This window comes from Nomascus leucogenys, chromosome 2 (assembly GCF_006542625.1).
Source record: "Nomascus leucogenys isolate Asia chromosome 2, Asia_NLE_v1, whole genome shotgun sequence".
Lineage (NCBI taxonomy): Eukaryota > Metazoa > Chordata > Mammalia > Primates > Hylobatidae > Nomascus > Nomascus leucogenys.
In genome coordinates, this window is record NC_044382.1 from 110,507,026 (window position 1) to 110,526,319 (window position 19,294).

Genomic DNA, 19,294 nt, shown 5'->3' on the forward strand with positions numbered 1-19,294 from the left:
TGTGAGGGAAGAAGTGCTGAAAACTCCTATTCCTCTATCTTGCTGATGTCTTCTAATCCCTGGAGTTCTAATTCATGGCCTCAGAATGTATATTTTTAATAAGAACACCAAGTGATTCCGAGTCATATAACCAATGAAATATATTTAAAAATATACTGGCTTACACTAAATTGCCACACATGCATAATATTGCAGTTTTCTATCTTTGCCTTTTCTATTGGACTATAATTATTTATGTTTTTCATTATTCATATCTCCTTTCAATAGCTCCCTACTGGAATCTCTTCTAGTTCACCAACTTTGTCAAGCACATACTGTGTTTGAAAACAGGTAATCATGTTACAATTATATCTAAAATAAAAATTTAAAGTCTCAGCAAAGTTTTAAGACTTCCTTAGGAACATTTCTTATTTTTGTTGAATTGTCTCTAACAAGTTAATTTTGACTTCTCAAGTGTCATTTTGACTTTTTGATTTTGTTTTATTTTACTCAGTTTCCAGTGTATGTCAAGCTTGCTGAATACTTGACTTTGGAATTAGAAGGCATTGCTCTATACTTTTATCAAACAGATATTTGTTACTCTTAAATATTAGAGTCTATCATTGTGTGTTTTTTTGAATTATTGAATCTACTCAGTGAAACAACAAAACATATAAACACTTTAAAGTATGTATCACACAAAACATAATATACAATATAATCATTTAATGTTTACGCTGATTAAGACTTCAGAAATTAGGCAGTACAATATCCTCATTTAACAGATGAATAAATTATTATTCAGGAAGATTTGATAAGTTTCCCAAAGTAATAAAAACATGTCTAGACTTTCCCAACACTTTGACCACATCTCACACCACCACAGCATCTTGAGTCCCTATATCTCTTATTTATTCAACAAATATTGAAAGGTTACTGTGTTCTAGGCACTGTTATTGAACCAAAGAGAAAATATGAAGTGTAGATTTAACTGAAATAAGAGTAGCTTTATGTTCTCTAATGGTGCAAAAATTTTCTTCAAATTTATCCAGCTTTTACTGTGGAGGTAGAAAGGGTTACAAGGTCAAGAAATTTTTTTGGATATGTACATGGGCAAAATTATTTCCCAAACTAAAATTCTGCCAATTATCATTCTTTATTTGGGAACTATTATGTATTTAACTCACTGACTCAAATACATAAATTCTATGGTACTTTAGTTCCTAAAATTTTTACTGTATAACTAGATAATCCTTTTATTATTTTATTAATTTTTGTTTTTTCTTTTGTTTTTGAAAGAGTCTCACTCTGTCACCCAGGCTGGGACAAGGATGACTCACTGTAGCCTCCACCTCTCAGGCTCAAGAGATCCTCCCACCTCAGCCTTCTGAATAGCTGGGACTACAAATATGTGACATCATACTTGGCTATTTTTTTATTTTTTTTAATTTTACTTATAGAGATGTGGTCTCTATTTTGCAGACTAAGACTCCTTTACTCATCAAAGTACTTATTTAATTCATGTTTTATAATTATAATTCTACATTACTATTAACAACCATAAGTTTTAAAAATAATTTTAGTTATCTATGTTTTTTAATAAGTATCACTTACATATTCCTACCAATAGGAAAGCCATTTTTGTCTTGTTATATATCCAGCAACGTCCTGGGTGTCCACATTTATTAACATCCCGTAAAATACAAGAAGTTTCTCCTGACATTTTAAAGATTGATAGTCCAGGAATAGTCCCTATGAAAAATGCAATGATTGTAAATTCTTTGTGAAAACACTATTCTCTTAAAGATGTAATGCACACACACATAATATATATGAATGATGAATCATCATTCAAAACATATCACTTAAAATTATCTAATAATTTATTTATAGATAGGATTGTTAATCACTGGAAACAATGTGAGTTTTCAAAAACAATCCATATCCCTGTAGGTATGAAACTATTAGTAGTTTTGCATCTGTTTAGAATGTTGTACATGTTGCTATTTAAATGACATCTCAATATTTTTATTGACTTTTATGTGAAAAACTTAGGAGAAAGTACTTTAAACAGATACCAAAAGCTGATTTTGTGAAGTTAGTGTGTCTTCAAATATCTCTAATTGTGAAATTTTCAATGACTGAAAAATGAGTTTGCAAGTGTATATCTGTTATTTATCAAGACATTGAGAAAAATAACTGAAAATGCAAATACACTGGCGTGTTTATAGTAGCCCCAGATTCAGATGACCTCAGATCCAGAGGACCAGCTGTGCTGCCTGAGGGAAACCTCTACATAGTCTCAGACAAAATCTCCACAGCAACAATGATACTTTCAGCCAAAAGTGAGTGAACCGTCACACACACACCACACACACACACACACATACACACACACACACACACACACACACACACACACACACAGAGTTGCCCCCAAACACACCAGACTCAGATTCTCAGAACTAAAAACTCTGATGGTGGATCATCTTTCTTAAGCAAATATCAGGACCTTCTTGCCTAAATGACTCTTGATTCTTGCCAATGCGCATTATCTAGATTCACTCCTCTTGGTGAGTGATAGTACTCTTTTTTAACTGCTCAAGTTTAAAAAAAAATTTACTATTCATTTTTTCCATTTCTTACCATCTTTTTTCAATCCATCACACATCTTTGTAACATTAACTCCAAATATATTTTGGATATGTTGTTTTCTCTCTATTTGTACTACAAACCCTAGAATCTACTTTAATGTAACTGTTAGACATCAGCAAAAGCCTCCCTTTTCTTTTCCTCCACATTTATCTCCTGTATTTTTTCTTCTATCAGCAGAGTTACCTTTTTATTTTTTAAAATTGTTATTATTATTATTTTTAGAGACACAGTCTTGTTATATTGCCAAGGCTGGTCTCCAACTCCTGGCCTCAAGTCATCCTTCCTCCTCAGCCTCCCAAAGTGCTGGAATTACAAATATGAGCACTGTGCCTAGCCAGGGTTATCTTTTAAATGTAAATCAAATAATATCTATCATCTGCTTAAAATTACCTGGCAGAAAAACCCTAAAATATCTATAGACAGTTTATGTCTATAATATTTAATATCATCTTATTCTACCCTCTTCCATTCAAAAATACATCAGCCTCACTGGCTTCCTTTCTGATGCAGGAAACTTCCTGTGTACTGACTGTTTCCTATGCTACTTCTTCCATTACAAATCTCTTACCTAGTGAATCATTGTCCAAAACAAAAATATTATCTAATTTTTCCCAGTTAAAAAGCTAATTTTAATCACACATGTAGATCTAGCTACAGAATGATGTCTCTGATCCCTATCAGAGCCAAACTTAGATTTTTCTACATTTTTAAATTATATACCTTTCAGTCTTTAATCCATGAATTTAGTAAATCAGAGGTTCTAAAATGGTCATAATGTGCATTTGAAATCTAGTTTTCACTCTTTAAGAAAATCATAGAAAATAGTACATTACCTGTCAACATTTATTTGTTCTTAGAAACAAATAAATCTTTGAAAACATTAGATTCAGTGTCTTTGGTGATGAAACATTTAAAAATGTTAGTCTAGGTTAGTGACTTCCCAAACATGCAAGCAATGTAAAGTATTACAAGTGTTTTGTATGAGCCTACCAAACCACTCGTATGAGATGATTAGTATATTTCAAATCAAATTTGTTGTCTCTTCTGATCAAATATAATATGCATATTTTACTTGATAATTTGATAATTAGAATGAGCTTTGCATTAAGTATTCCCTCTTTACATTGTCTCCTAAATTCTGCAAAGCAGCTCGCCCTTTCACTTGCTTTGTGTCATTTACTATTATTTATTTGTAATACTAAATACACATGCAGACACATACATATCAAAAAAAAAATTTGATGTAATAAGAGATTGCCAAAAATCCATACCAAATATTCTCAAAATCACATAGCTTACACCCAAGGCCAGAGAACGCAATTTGTCAGGTACAACCCTGAAAGTAAATAGCAAGGATATAATCAGCACATCATTGTTATTAGCACTAAGAAAGTATGCTAGATTCAAGGCTAATCTTTTTTTTTTCTTCTGGTGCATCAGTTGTACTAAGAATCTTTAGCCAACTGGCAAAAGGACTACAACTCCCTATTTCTCCATATCCTGCCCTTTGCCAGCCAATTACAAAGGTCCTTGGTCTTCCCAAAGAAGGTTTTTATGGCCCAAACCCTCTTCCTCAGCTCCCATTCCTTTGCTGGAAAGACTTAGCACTAGATTTTATACTTACCGGTTTTCATTCTGTCATGTACACCCATTATTTTAGAGTTCTTTTTGCCCCTGTGAGATTTACTCTCCACATTTTTCTACCTTGCTCTCTGCCCCGGGAGGCTGAGGTAAATGGACTATATCAATGGGCTCTCTTGTCTTCTGGCTACTGATTGGGACACTTCTGAATGAGTGAGGAAAGTGAGGTCAAGATCTGTATTCAAAGACTCCCTTCCAGCAGTTACCCAGGCTGACGGTGTTCCATGGGTGAAGGAGTCCTCTCTACAGGATTCCTTTTTCCTTCCCAGCCCTTGTTTCTCTTCGGGCCTGGAGTGGCAGGATACCAGAGATAATGCACTATTACTTGGGATTCCTTACACCTTACCTACATTTTAAATAGTCACTTAATTCAACCTTACTCAAATTGTTCTAATTTGAGGTTGCCACCTCTTTCATGTTTGACCTGTGACTACTACACTCACTATTTAAAAGCTAAAATAAATGAAAAATAACTTTTCCAAATATAAAGAATGAAGATCTCAGTATTTCCTACTGATCAAACCAAGCATTTGTTTAAAAAAGAAAAAAATGTATAACTGTATGTATTAGGAGTTTGGAAAATAAATAAAAATACAATTAAAAATAATCTGAACATTTTAAAAAGTTAAAAAATAAGAACTATATTATTAATGGGCATTTTAAATAAACTCAATACTTACTTTTTGTTTATTTGCCTTCAAACTTGAACAATAAACTATATTACGACCAACATTTCATCCAACATGATTCTATTTATAAAAATATAGCATATACACAGTATTTTGTAATATTTTGCAAAAAGTGAGGTAATTCTACCCATATTAACCTGGTAAAAATATATATTTCTTCCTCATATATTTACTATTAGAAAAATAAAAACAAATTAACCAATTCTCAAATGATAACTAAATTTTTAAGTAAAAAATAATTTACACTTTCATTATGAGCAGATTCACTAAAGAGAGTTAAAAAAAGTCATGTTTTAGAATCACACTTTAGTGTAGTTTTTTATATAAAGTGGAAATGTTGTCTAACTATAATTCAGTGTTCTCCTTTATTTAGCATAAGTAATTTTCTTTTATGTCATGTGATATTGGAGCTATGAGAGGCACATATATAGCTGACCATTATTCATAAGTATAATCATTAAGCAGTATTTATGTATCTTCAGTTTGATTGCAACCCTCTTTCTAACATACAAAACAAGATGAAAAGATTAATAATTTCCAGGATTTTCCAAAATTATTTCAGTGAATAGCACAAAAATAGCTAAGAGACATGTATACAAAACTAAGATTTTAATGAAAAACTACTGTGCTTTAACAAAAAAGCATTAAAAATTTTTAAATCTAATCTATAATGGAATAGTTAAGAATTTTTTTTTATTATACTTTAAGTTTTCGGGTACATATGCACAACGTGCAGGTTAGTTACATATGTATACATGTGCCATGTTGGTGTGCTGCACCCATTAACTCGTCATTTAACATTAGGTATATTTCCTAATGCTATCCCTCCCCGCTTCCCCCACCTCACAACAGTGTGTGATGATCCCCTTCCTGTGTCCATGTGTTCTCATTGTTCAATTCCCACCTATGAGTGAGAAAATGTGGTGTTTGGCTTTTTGTCCTTGCGATAGTTTGCTGAGAATGATGGTTTCCAGCTTCATCCATGTCCCTGCAAAGGACATGAACTCATCATTTTTTATGGCTGCATAGTATTCCATGATGTATATGTGCCACATTTTCTTAATCCAGTCTATCATTGTTGGACATGTGGCTTGGCTCCAAGTCTTTGCTATTATGAATGGTACCACAATAAACATATGTGTGCATGTGTCTTTATAGCAGCATGATTTATAATCCTTTGGGTATATACCCAGTAATGGGATGGCTGAGTCAAATGGTATTTCTAGTTCTAGATCCCTGAGGAATCGCCACACTGACTTCCACAATGGTTGAACTAGTTTACGGTCCCACCAACAGTGTAAAAGTGTTCCTATTTCTCCACATCCTCTCCAGCACCTGTTGTTTCCTGACTTTTTAATGATCGCCATTGTAACTGGTGTGAGACGGTATCTCGTTGTGGTTTTGACTTGCATTTCTCTGACGGCCAGTGATGATGAGCATTTTTTCATGTGTCTTTTGGCTGCATAAATGTCTTCTTTTGAAAAGTGTCTGTTCATGTCCTTTGCCCACTTTTTGATGGGGTTGTTTTTTTCTTGTAAATCTGTTTGAGTTCATTGTAGATTCTGGATATTAGCCCATTGTCAGATGACTAGATTGCAAAAATTTTCTCCCATTCTGTATGTTGCCTGTTCACTCTGATGATAGTTTCTTTTGCTGTGCAGGAGCTCTTTAGTTTAATTAGACCCCATTTGTCCATTTTGGCGTTTGTTGCCATTGCTTTTGGTGTTTTAGACATGAAGTCCTTGCCCATGCCTATGTCCTGAATGGTATTGCCTAGGTTTTCTTCTAGGGTTTTTATGGTTTTAGGTCTAACATTTAAATCTTTAGTCCATCTTGAATTAATTCTTGTATAAGGTGTAAGGAAGGGATCCAGTTTCAGCTTTCTACATATGACTAGCCAGTTTTCCCAGCACCATTTATTAAATAGGGAATCATTTCCCCACTGCTTTTTTTTGTCAGGTTTGTCAAAGATCAGATGGTTGTAGATATGTGGCATTATTTCTGAGGGCTCTGTTCTGTTCCATTGGTCTGTATCTCTGTTTTGGTACCAGTACCATGCTGTTTTGGTTACTGCAGGCTTGTAGTATAGTTTGAAGTCAGGTAGTGAGAGGCCTCCAGCTTTGTTCTTTTGGCTTAGGATTGACTTGGCAATGCAGGCTCTTTTTTGGTTCCATATGAACTCAAAAGTAGTTTTTTCCAGTTCTGTGAAGACAGTTATTGGTAGCTTGATGGGGATGGCCTTGAATCTATAAATTACCTTGGGCAGTATGGCCATTTTCACGATATTGATTCTTCCTACCCATGAGCATGGAATGTTCTTCCACTTCTTTGTATCCTCTTTTATTTCTTTGAGCAGTGGTTTGTAGTTCTCCTTGAAGAGGTCCTTCACATCCCTTGTAAGTTGGATTCCTAGGTATTTTATTGTCTTTGAAGCAATTGTGAATGGGAGTTCACTCATGATTTGGCTCTCTGTTTGTCTGTTATTGACGTATAAGAATCCTTGTGATTTTTGCACATTGATTTTGTATCCTGAGACTTTGCTGAAGTTGCTTATCAGCTTAAGGAGATTTTGGGCTGAGATGATGGGGTTTTCTAGATATACAATCATGTTACCTGCAAACAGGGACAATTTGACGTCCTCTTTTCCTAATTGAATACCCTTTATTTCTTTCTCCTGCCTGATTTCCCTGGCCAGAACGTCCAACACTATGTTGAATAGGAGTGGTGAGAGACAGCATCCCTGTCTTGTGCCAGTTTTCAAAGGGAATGCTTCCAGTTTTTGCCCATTCAGTAGGCTATTGGCTGTGGGTTTGTCATAGATAGCTCTTATTATTTTGAGATACATCCCATCAATACCTAATTTATTGAGAGTTTTTAGCATGAAGGGTTGTTGAATTTTGTCAAAGGCCTTTTCTGCATCTATTGAGATAATCATGTGGTTCTTGTCTTTGTTTCTGTTTATATGCTGGATTACGTTTATTGAATTTTGTATGTTGAACCAGCCTTGCATCCCAGTGATGAAGCCCACTTGATCATGGTGGATAAGCGTTTTGATGTGCTGCTGGATTCGGTTTGCCAGTATTTTACTGAGGATTTTTGCATCGAAGTTCATCAGGGATATTGGTCTAAAATTCTATTTTTTTGTTGTGTCTCTGCCAAGCTTTGGTAGCAGGATGATGCTGGCCTCATAAAATGAGTTAGGGAGGATTCCCCCTTTTTCTATTGACTGGAATAGTTTCAGAAGGAATGGTTCCAGCTCCTCTTTGTACCTCTGGTAGAATTTGGCTGTGAATCCATCTGGTCCTGGACTTTTTTTGGTTGGTAAGGTATTAATTATTGCCTCAATTTCAGAACCTGTTATTGGTTTATTCGGAGATTCAACTTCTTCTTTGTTTAGTCTTGGGAGGGTGTATGTGTTGAGGAATTTATCCATTTCTTCTAGATTTTCTAGTTTATTTGCTTAGAGGTGTTTATAGTATTCTCTGATGGTAGTTTGTATTTCTGCGGGATCGGTGGTGATATCCCCTTTACCATTTTTTATTGTGTCTATTTTGTTCTTCTCTCTTTTCTTCTTTATTACTCTTGCTAGTGGTCTATCAGTTTTGATGATCTTTTCAAAAAACCAGCTCCTGGATTCATTGATTTTTTGAAGGGTGTTTTGTGTCTCTATTTCCTTCAGTTCTGCTCTGATCTTAATTATTTCTTGCCTTCTGCTAGCTTTTGAATGTGTTTGCTCTTGCTTTTCTAGTTATTTTAATTGTGATGTTAGGATGTCAATTTTAGGTCTTTCCTGCTTTCTCTTGTGGGCATTTAGTGCTATAAATTTCCCTCTACACACTGCTTTGAATGTGTCCCAGAGATTCTGGTATGTTGTGTCTTTGTTCTCATTGGTTTCAAAGAACATCTTTATTTCTGCCTTCATTTCATTATGTACCCAATAGTCATTCAGGAGCAGGTTGTTCAGTTTCCATGTAGTTGAGCGGTTTTGAGTGAGTTTCTTAATCCTGAGTTCTAGTTTGATTGCACTGTGGTCTGAGAGACAGTTTGTTATAATTTCTGTTCTTTTACATTTGCTGAGGAGTGCTTTAGTTCCAACTATGTGGTCAATTTTGGAATAGGTGTGGTGTGGTGCTGAAAAGAATGTATATTCTGTTGATTTGTGGTGGAGAGCTCTGTAGATGTCTATTAGGTCCACTTTGTGCAGAGCTGAGTTCAATTCCTGGATATCCTTGTTAACTTTCTGTCTCATTGATCTGTCTAATGTTGACAGTGAGGTGTTAAAGTCTCTCATTTTTATTGTGTGGGAGTCTAAGTCTGTTTGTAGGTCTCTAAGGACTTGTTTTATGAATCTGGGTGCTCCTGTATTGGGTGCATATATATTTAGGATAGTTAGCTCTTCTTATTGAATTGATCCCTTTAACATTATGTAATGGCCTTCTTTGTCTCTTTTGATCTTTGTTGGTTTAAAGTCTGTTTTATCAGAGACTAGGATTGCAACCCCTGCTTTTTTTTGTTTTCCATTTGCTTGGCAGATCTTCCTCCACCCCTTTATTTTGAGCCTATGTGTGTCTGCACGTGAGATGGGTTTCCTGAATACAGCACACTGATGGGTCTTGACTCTTTATCCAATGTGCCAGTCTGTGTCTTTTAATTGGAGCATTTAGCCCATTTACATTTAAGGTTAATATTGTTATGTGTGAATTTGATCCCGACATTATGATGTTAGCTGATTATTTTGCTCATTAGTTGATGCAGTTTCTTCCTAGCCTCGATGGTCTTTACAATTTGGCATGTTTTTGCAGTGGCTGGTACTGGTTGTTCCTTTCCATGTTTAGTGCTTCTTTCAGGAGCTCTTTTAGGGCAGGCCTGGTGGTGACAAAGTCTCTCAGCATTTGCTTGTCTGTAAAGGATTTTATTTCTCCTTCACTTATGAAGCTTAGTTTGGCTGGATATGAAATTCTGGATTGAAAATTCTTTTCTTTAAGAATGTTGAATATTGGCCCCCACTCTCTTCTGGCTTGTAGAGTTTCTGCCGAGAGATCAGCTGTTAGTCTGATGGGCTTCCCTTTGTGAGTAACCCGACCTTTCTCTCTGGCTGCCCTTAACATTTTTTCCTTCATTTCAACTTTGGTGAATCTGATAATTATGTGTCTTGGGGTTGCTCTTCTCGAGGAGTATCTTTGTGGTGTTCTCTGCATTTCCTGAATCTGAATGTTGGCCTGCCTTGCTAGATTGGGGAAGTTTTCCTGGATAATATCCTGCAGAGTGTTTTCCAACTTGGTTACATTCTCCCTGTCACTTTCAGGTACACCAATTAGATGTAGATTTGGTCTTTTCACATAGTCCCATATTTCTTGGAGGATTTGTTCCTTTCTTTTTATTCTGTTTTCTCTGAACTTATCTTCTTGCTTCATTTCATTCATTCAACTTCCATCACTGATACCCTTTCTTCCAGTTGATCGAATCGGCTACTGAGGCTCGTGCTTTTGTCATGTAGTTCTCGTGCCTTGGTTTTCAGCTCCATCAGGTCCTTTAAGGACTTCTCTGCCTTGGTTATTCTCGTTAGCCATTAGTCTAATTTTTTTTCAAGGTTTTTAACTTCTTTGCCATGGGTTTGAACTTCCTCCTTTAACTCGGAGTAGTTTGATCATCTGAAGCCTTCTTCTCTCATGTCGTCAAAGTCATTCTCCGTCCAGCTTTGTTCCGTTGCTGGTGCGGAGCTGCGTTCCTTTGGAGCAGGAGAGGCGCTCTGATTTTTAGAGTTTCCAGTTTTTCTGCTCTGTTTTTTCCCCATCTTTGTGGTTTTATCTACCTTTGGTCTTTGATGATGATGACGTACAGATGGGGTTTTGGTGTAGATGTCCTTTTTGTTTGTAGTTTTCCTTCTAACAGTCAGGACCCTCAGCTGCAGGTCTGTTGGAGTTTGCCAGAGTTCCACTCGAGACCCTGTTTGCCTGGGTATCAGCAGTGGAGGCTTCAGAATAGCGAATATTGGTGAACAGCAAATGTTGCTGCCTGATCATTCCTCTGGAAGTTTTGTCTCAGAGGAGTACCCGGCCGTGTGAGGTGTCAGTCTGCCCCTACTGGGGGATGCCTCCCAGTTAGGCTACTCGGGGGTCAGGGACCGACTTGAGGAGGCAGTCTGTCTGTTCTCAGATCTCCAGCTGTGTGCTGGGAGAACCACCACTCTCTTCAAAGCTGTCAGACAGGGACATTTAAGTCTGCAGAGTTTTCTGCTGCCTTTTGTTTGGCTATGCCCTGTCCCCAGAAGTGGAGTCTACAGAGGCAGGCAGCCCTCCTTGAGCTGCGGTGGGCTCCACCCAGTTCGAGCTTCCCTGCCGCTTTGTTTACCTACTCAAGCCTCGGCAATGGTAGGCACCCCTCCCCCAGCCTCGCTGCCACCTTGCAGTTTGATCTCAGACTGCTGTGCTAGCAATAAGTGAGGCTCCATGGGCATAGGACCCTCTGAGCCAGGTGCAGGATATAATCTCCTGGTGTGCCGTTTGCTAAGACCATTGGAAAAGCACAGTATTAGGGTGGGAGTGACCCGATTTTCCACATGCCATCTGTCACCCGTTTCTTTGACTAGGAGAGTGAATTCCCTGACCCCTTGTGCATCCCGGGTGAGTTGATGCCTCTTCCTGCTTCGGCTCATGCTCAGTGCACTGCACCCACTGTCTTGCACCCACTGTCTGACACTCCCCAGTGAGATGAACCTGGTACCTCAGTTGTAAAGGCAGAAATCACCCATCTTCTGCATCGCTCATGCTGGGAGCTGTAGACTGGAGCTGTTCCTATTTGGCCATCTTGGCTCCACCCCCCTATTTTTTTTCAGAGTCTCACTCTGGCACACAGGCTGGAATGCAGTGGCATGAATCTTGGCTCATCGCAGCCTCCGTCCTGAGTTCAAGTGATTCTCCTGCCTCAGCCTTCCGAGTAGCTGGGATTACAGGCCCTCATCACCCTACCTGGCTAATTTTTGTATTTTTAGTAGAGACAGGTTTCACCATGTTGGCCAGGCTGATCTCGAATTCCTGACCTCAAGTGATCCATCCACAACAGCCTCCCAAAGTGCTGGGATTATAGGCATGAGCCACTGTGCCTGGCCACCACTACTAAATTCTAAGTGTTTTCCTTTTTCTCCAGGTTTTCCCCTCAGCTCCATCTTTCACAGTCTTTTCCAAGCATTCTATCTAAAATGCCATCTGATCACTTTCACTCCTGAGGTCTGCAGTTTTCAGTGGTTCCCAGGTCTGTACACAGAATAACAACATTCACGTTAACATGGCAAAGAAGATCGTGTTAATGTGAATTGGGGCCTTACCTAGCTCAGATCTCTTTGTCTCATTCATCATCATGCTATCCTGTGATAGCAAACTTTTTGCCAGGATATTTCACACATTTTTTGGCTTCACTTTCACTGCTCACTTTTCCTCCTAATGTCTTGTCCCCTGCCTGCTTGTATTATGAGAAATCATTTATCCTTATAACTCATTTTATGGAATAGATCTTACAATACTTCCAAATCAACTCAGATAGAAATTACCATTCTCCTCTCTTTGTTTCCTGGTCAGCCTATGCAGGCTTTCCATGCCTTAAAGTTTTTTGTTAGCATCTTGAAAAAAAAAAAATTGAAAATAACAAAAAAATTATTCTGCACTATGATACAAATGAATATTAAATGGATTTCATATATTTAGGAAGAACACATAAATAATAAATGTTGATTTTGTTTAGAATAATAATAATTATATTATGAAATTCTAAAAGTTATTATGCTCCTTTGTTGATGACACTCATGCTTTCTCATAGTCAAATTAAGCAATATGGATGTAAATAGTTAATAAATTCCTATAACCAATTATAATGAGTCAACATTATAATCAAATCTGTGTCAAAGTTAATATTTTTTCCTATATTTATAACATTTCTATGTGTGTTAAATTGGGTAAATATATTGTTTTAAGTTAAACAATGTGATTTTTACATACTCTATGCAAATAAACTAGCTAAAAGAGAACTAATTATACACATGAATTGTGACAATTTAACAACTTTCCCTCTGCATTTGCTACCGTGAAACACAGAGTAAATTATTTGCTACAGCATTCTAAAATCTTTCCAAAATTACTTTTCTTATATATTAAATAAACAATAATAATGAATAATATATACATACCGTGTGATGGCCAAGATGATCGGTACACCAGAAAAACCAGAAAATATAAGTGTAGAGAAGATAAAAGCAATGAACAAAGGTAATTTATAGCACTTTGCATCACATTTCCCAGGTCTGGCATCAATAAAATCACCTTCCGCATCTGCAGTTATTAATCCTTCTTTAATGCAAGAACAACTGTAGTACATCTGTGAATATTGAAGACAGGAAACAGTCTTTCAGAAAAATAGTCATAAACAAAAGTTCTTATCATAAAATAAAAATTAAATCAATAACCGCAAGGAGACACATTAGCTTTATTTCAAAATATCTTTATATGAAGCCTGCTATGTATTATTTAGAAATTAAACATTAATGATAAATCCAAGGTATTTTACATGGCAAAAAAATCTGGGTGTGTTTGTGTGTGTGTGTGTGTGTGTGGGTGTGTGTGTAATTATAATTACTTAGGAAGAGTTCTGTTAATTTAAGAAATTTTCTTCAAAATATTTGTGTTCAAATTCATAACAAATTGTTAGATATATAAATTGAGGGAAATTAAAAATAATGTAATGAAAAAATGGAACTTTAGCTGAGATTTAAAATATGGACAGTTACCCAATTGTGACAGGCTTTGAAACCATACTAAAAAGACTTTATTTTGTATGTAATAATGACAGGGCTGCTATCCATTTGGGACAACAGACACAATACCTAGAATCTGTAACATATTCAGGACCACATAAAATATTTTAATTTTAAAGCATTTTAAAATCAAAGAAAAAATTAGTATAATAATAAATTATATAAATGAATATATAATGATGAATCCAGCTTGGATTGTATTTTTTTCACACCAATGTGGTGTAGATAAAATAATTTCTTTATCATTATTAATTTTTTAGTGAAGAAAAGAGAGCACAAAGGCAAAAGTGTCTAGAGCCAATGGAATTCATACTTTAGCCCTGAATGGAAAGCCAATGAGAATTTGGAGTTGTGGTTGTAGGGTGGATAATTTAAGGCAGATGAATTGGTGACATTTTCTAAGGAGAATTAAACAGAGTTTAAAGATGCAGAGACCAGTTCGCAATTTATTACTTTATTGGAAATATTCTAAACTACAAAATAATAATAAGAAAAGAACAATACAATAAATTTTGAAATTGTGAAATTTTGAAAGAAATATTGAATTAGATTTTACTAGTGAAAAAATAAGAGAAATTAAACATAACTTGAATCTGGGTGATTCAGAAAATTATAATTCAGACAAGTTTATGTCAGTTTAGTGGGTGAAGTTGCTGAGAGGTTAATAAATATGTTAAATAATATAAATACCCAAATATCCACATATCAATTCCTTCATTCCACCAAATATTTTTTTGAGTGCCTATATGCCAATCATCAATCTAGGTTTTGGGAAAACACGGTAAACAATACTATAGAAACCACTGTTCCATGTAGAAAACTTTCTATTTGGGGAGACAGGACGTTTAAGAAAAAAGGAACTTGAGTATTTAATGACAAGTGCTATTGAGAAAATAATAAAACAAGGAAAAATACAGGGAATATTGGGGGGGCTATAGGACAATACTTAACATGATCAGACAATGTTTCCATGATGAGCTGAGATCTGAAAAAGGCAAGTGAGTGGACCACATGGTTATCTAAAAGAAATATGTTTCAAGTAAAAAAAAGGAACAGTAATTGAAAAGCCTTGTGGTAGAGCTCGTTTGAAAAGTTGAAAGAAAAACAAGAAAAGAATAGGCTGGATCAGAATGAACATGAAGGCTACTAAGAGAAAACAAAATCAGGGTGGTAGGAAAAGGGAGGATTATACAGCTATTGGGTGGCAATTGCAAGAGCAATGTAAAGAACTTTGGTTATTATTTCTAGTGATGTGAAGTCATTGGATGGATATATAAATGACATATTTTAAAAGATCATTGTGATTGCTATATTGAGACTTTTGAAATATGTAGGCAAGGGTAAAAGCAGTTAAAACAGTTAAAAGTGTATAAAATAAAGTACAAAACAATGGTGCTTGAGAGGCCAGGGTGGTAATCAGAGAAAATGAAAATGGCCAAATTCAGTGTTTACTTTGAAAATAGGTTTGAAAGGATTTGCTGAAAGACTCTAGAGTGAAAATGGTCACCAGAAAGAAAAGGTCATATGGGGAAGGACTTCCTAAGAGAAACTATGACTTTTAGTCAAGAGAGGCAGTCAGTCATCCACAGCTCAGGGAAAGAATCAAGAAAATAAACACCATGATTTCACTTGTTTCCCCTGTCTTCCTGATTTCCTATTAGGACTCCTTATCATCTTAACCCAGTCCAAAGCCAGAGGGCAAAGGAGCTTTCATCCTATAATTCAATCTTCTGGGATATTGAGGAGGGTAGAGAAAGGTAAGAAATGAATCTGGAGGACAGACAAAAGATATTTAGCACAACAAATAGTTGTAGGCCATACAACCTTTTAGCCATACAAGATGGCTAAAAGGAGAAATAAAAAATAAAACGAAGGGTTCATGAACAGATTATGGAATCAGAAGATATTGGGCTCTAAAAGGGTTGAAGAACTAAGGAGTCCATGTACTAGAGAAAGTGAGCTGAAAGAAAGGAAGTTGTAGGTCAATAGTAGAATAATTGAAATTGAGATCATGAAATGAGTAAAGTTTTTGTAAAGGCCTAGGGTATGACCATAGAAGGACATTGCATGAGGTGGGGTGGAAACAAGATTACCAGGAAAGAATATGTTAAGGAATTATAGGGTTAGAGTATTAGAAAGAGCCTCAAGATGAATTTCAAGATTACTAACCACTGTATTAGAAAGAATGCCAGTGAACCAGGGCCTAAAATCCTCAAGGAATGGGAGGAAGAATTCTCGAGTCTGAAAATGACTGTAATAAAAACGATAGTTGAAGTAATGCCTGCTGAAGTAAGTTTCAGTGATGGAGAATTGGGAAAAAGTAAAGGGAAAATGGTCTAAAAGTACTAATGAGTGTCTTAACTCACTTTGTGTTGCTATAACAGAATGCCACAGACTGAGTAATTTATTTCTCATAATTCTGAAGGCTGGCAAGTCTAATATGAAAGTGGTGGCATCTAGTGAGGGCCTTTGTGCTGCATCATCTCATGGCAGAAGGCAAAATGGTAAGAGAACAGGAGCACAAGAGAGGGCCAAACTGTTTTTATAGCAACCCACAATCACAATAACAAACCCGCTCCTGCAATAATAACATTAATCTCTTGATGAGGGCAAAGTCTTCATGGCCTAATCAACTCTTAATAATCCCACCTGTTAATACCACCACAATGACATTATATTTCAATGACTTTTTCCTCATTTAAATTGGAACACCATGATAAAATTTATAAAATATCAACTTTTGCAAATGGCTTGCAAGCCACTGTTAATTACTATATAATGTTAGTTTCTAAGTTACTAATATAGACCCACAGTCCTCTACACACAATTTTCAAGTCCAGAGAACTCTGAAAACCAAAGAGTTTTCTTTGTAGCTTAATTGATGAAAAAATATGACCTAGAACAATGTAAAGCCATTTAATGTTTTCATTTATCTCTCTAAATGAGAATATCACAAGTGTTGGCATATCAATGTTTGATTACAGTTGCTGCTCTGCTGAGTGTGGAATATGATATACAATGAATATGTACTATATTTCTTTTTAAAATCCAACAATTGAGATATTTGAATGCAAGAATTTTGGATAAAAGCTTGTGAGCCTTGAACAGGAGTATTTTTCTTACCCAAATGTACTGTCTCAGCTGAGAGGACATGATTAGTCTCTACACAGTTATGAGAGCATCGTAATGGTAATGAAAGTACAGTGCTAACTTAAACTTAATTACTTTTCATTATAAAAATAATTCATGACCACTGAAAATATTTTTAAGATATAGAAAAATGAAAAAAGTAAAAATAGTCAAGTCCCCAAAGATGGCTATTATCTTAAAGTATATGTTTTCATTTTCTAAGATATCATGTTAAAAGAACAAAGTGCATAAAATATGTATAATATGCTCCCATTTGTATAGAAAAGACTCTATATGCTTTAACATGTGTATTTCTATAATGATGCATAAAAATAGACGGTAAAATTTGTTGCTTCTGAATATAAGCACAAGGTATCAATGGCCTGTGATAGAAAGGAGGCATATTTAACAGTACAGCTTAAACTATTTGAATTATTTAACATGAAAAACTACTACTTTATCCAAAAAAGGTGTAAATTTAAAGTAACCTTTTAATGATTATTCATCTGACAAATATTTATTAAGCATCTGCAAAGAAACAGGCAGTAATCTAGATACTGCAAATAACGGTGAACCAAAGAGACAAATTTCCTAACAAGCACAGCATATAATCAAGCTTTTTAATTGAATTTTATGTTATACATATACTTTTTTCCTATTTTTCTACTTATTTTTTCTAATTATTTTTCTACTTTTTATTTTTCTTATTTTTTGACTAGTCATCTCTGAAAAGTTCATATTATTCTTTCAAGTACATACAACACCATTTACATAAACTCATTCCTATAACTTGCCAATTTATTCCCTTCTGAGTTTTAAAATATTACTTAGATGTACAATATCTATTTTATTTTCTTGGAATTGAGACTCACTACTGAAAATACTGCATCTAAGAACATCAGCATTTTAAAGGCTGTTTGGTATGTATTCCCAAATTGCTTAAGAATACATTTTAGGCTGGGTGCGGTGGCTCATGCCTGTAATCCCAGCACTTTAGGACACTGAGGCAGGCAGATCACAAGGTCAGGAGATCGAGACCATCCTGGCTAACATGGTGAAACCCCATCTCTACTAAAAATACAAAAAATTAGCCAGGTGTGGTGGCAGGCACCTGTCGTCCCAGCTACTTGGGAGGCTGAGGCAGGAGAATGCCGTGAACCGTGGAGGCAGAGCTTGCAGTGAGCCAAGATCATGCCACTGCTGCACCACTATACTCCAGCCTGGGTGATGGAGCGAGACTCCATATCAAAAAGAAAAAAAAAAAGAATATATTTTAAAAGTTTATAACACCAGAAACATATAAGATTATGTGTTAATTTGAACTATCAACATATTTTAATTTATCAAATTAAAAAGAGAAGAGAGTATCTCTGTGTTGTTTTTATTTATGTTTTAATTTTAGAGTTAAATGTTATTTTCATAAACTTTGTATTACTATAATGGATTTATGTACAAAATGTTAGTATAAAATGTTAGACTAATAGAGGCATAAAAAATTCAAGTTTTGTGGGAGAACACTAGAGAATGTATACCTGTGCTCTATTACCTATACAGTAAAGAGGCAACTACTCAACTGGCATCGCAGAAATTAAACCAAGGAGCAGGGATGAAAAGAGAGAAGTAAGTTCTACATTTGATGAAACAATAAAACAGCCACAATTTTAATTCAAAACATATGAAAATTGTGCCTAAATAAAAAGAAAATACACATACCTCCATACACTGGAGGTATCTCACAGAATTCTCCAACATGGCAACATGAATTTAAAAGCCACAATATTTATTGTATTATTATTTGTTATAGAATTTTACAGCATTTAAAATAATTAGTGAGAGTACCTTTTCTCACATGATGTAAGTCCTCTAAGTCTCATCCTCCAACTGATTACAAATAAAAACTCTGGTTAAAATATACAAAAAGTATCTACCTGTAGAAGTTCTAAATGAAAGAAAAGCAGCTGAATTGTGAAGGAGAAGAGAAAGATATTGGGGCAGAAAAAGGCATTTAAATTGAAAATTGCTGAAAACTACTCAGATTTGGTGAAAATATAAATTTATGGATTCAAGAAGTTCAGTGAATTTCAAACAGGATAAACTCAAAGAAAACCAAACCATCACACTAATGAAAAGCAAAATTAAAAAAAAAGAAATACTGAAAATAGCTAGATTAAACAATACATATTATATACAAGTAAATCAATTATTTGAATCACCACAGATATATCATCAGAAACCATGGATGCTGGAAGACAGAGAAGCACCATATTTACAGTGTTGAAAGAAAATAATGATCACCCCAGAATTCAATGTCTAGTGAAAATATCCTTCAGGAATGAAGGCAAGACAAAGATATTTTAAGTTGAAAGAATACTAAAAGGATGTCACCAGCCTACCTGCT

The 19,294-nt window shown here is 35.4% G+C and overlaps 1 protein-coding gene across 4 annotated transcripts in view; it reads right to left on the bottom strand.

The window, feature by feature from the left end:
• SLCO6A1 (solute carrier organic anion transporter family member 6A1) overlaps nt 1–19,294 on the bottom strand; it is a 128,936-nt gene that overhangs the window by 14,269 nt on the left and 95,373 nt on the right. For all 4 annotated transcript variants that reach the window (XM_012505278.2, XM_003259802.4, XM_003259801.4 and 1 more), the window contains 3 exons: nt 13,144–13,331; nt 3,906–3,970; nt 1,594–1,731 (listed from right to left, as the gene is read on the bottom strand). In XM_012505278.2, coding sequence (XP_012360732.2) covers nt 1,594–1,731; nt 3,906–3,970; nt 13,144–13,331 — 391 coding nt within the window. The remainder of the gene's footprint in view (nt 1–1,593; nt 1,732–3,905; nt 3,971–13,143; nt 13,332–19,294) is intronic.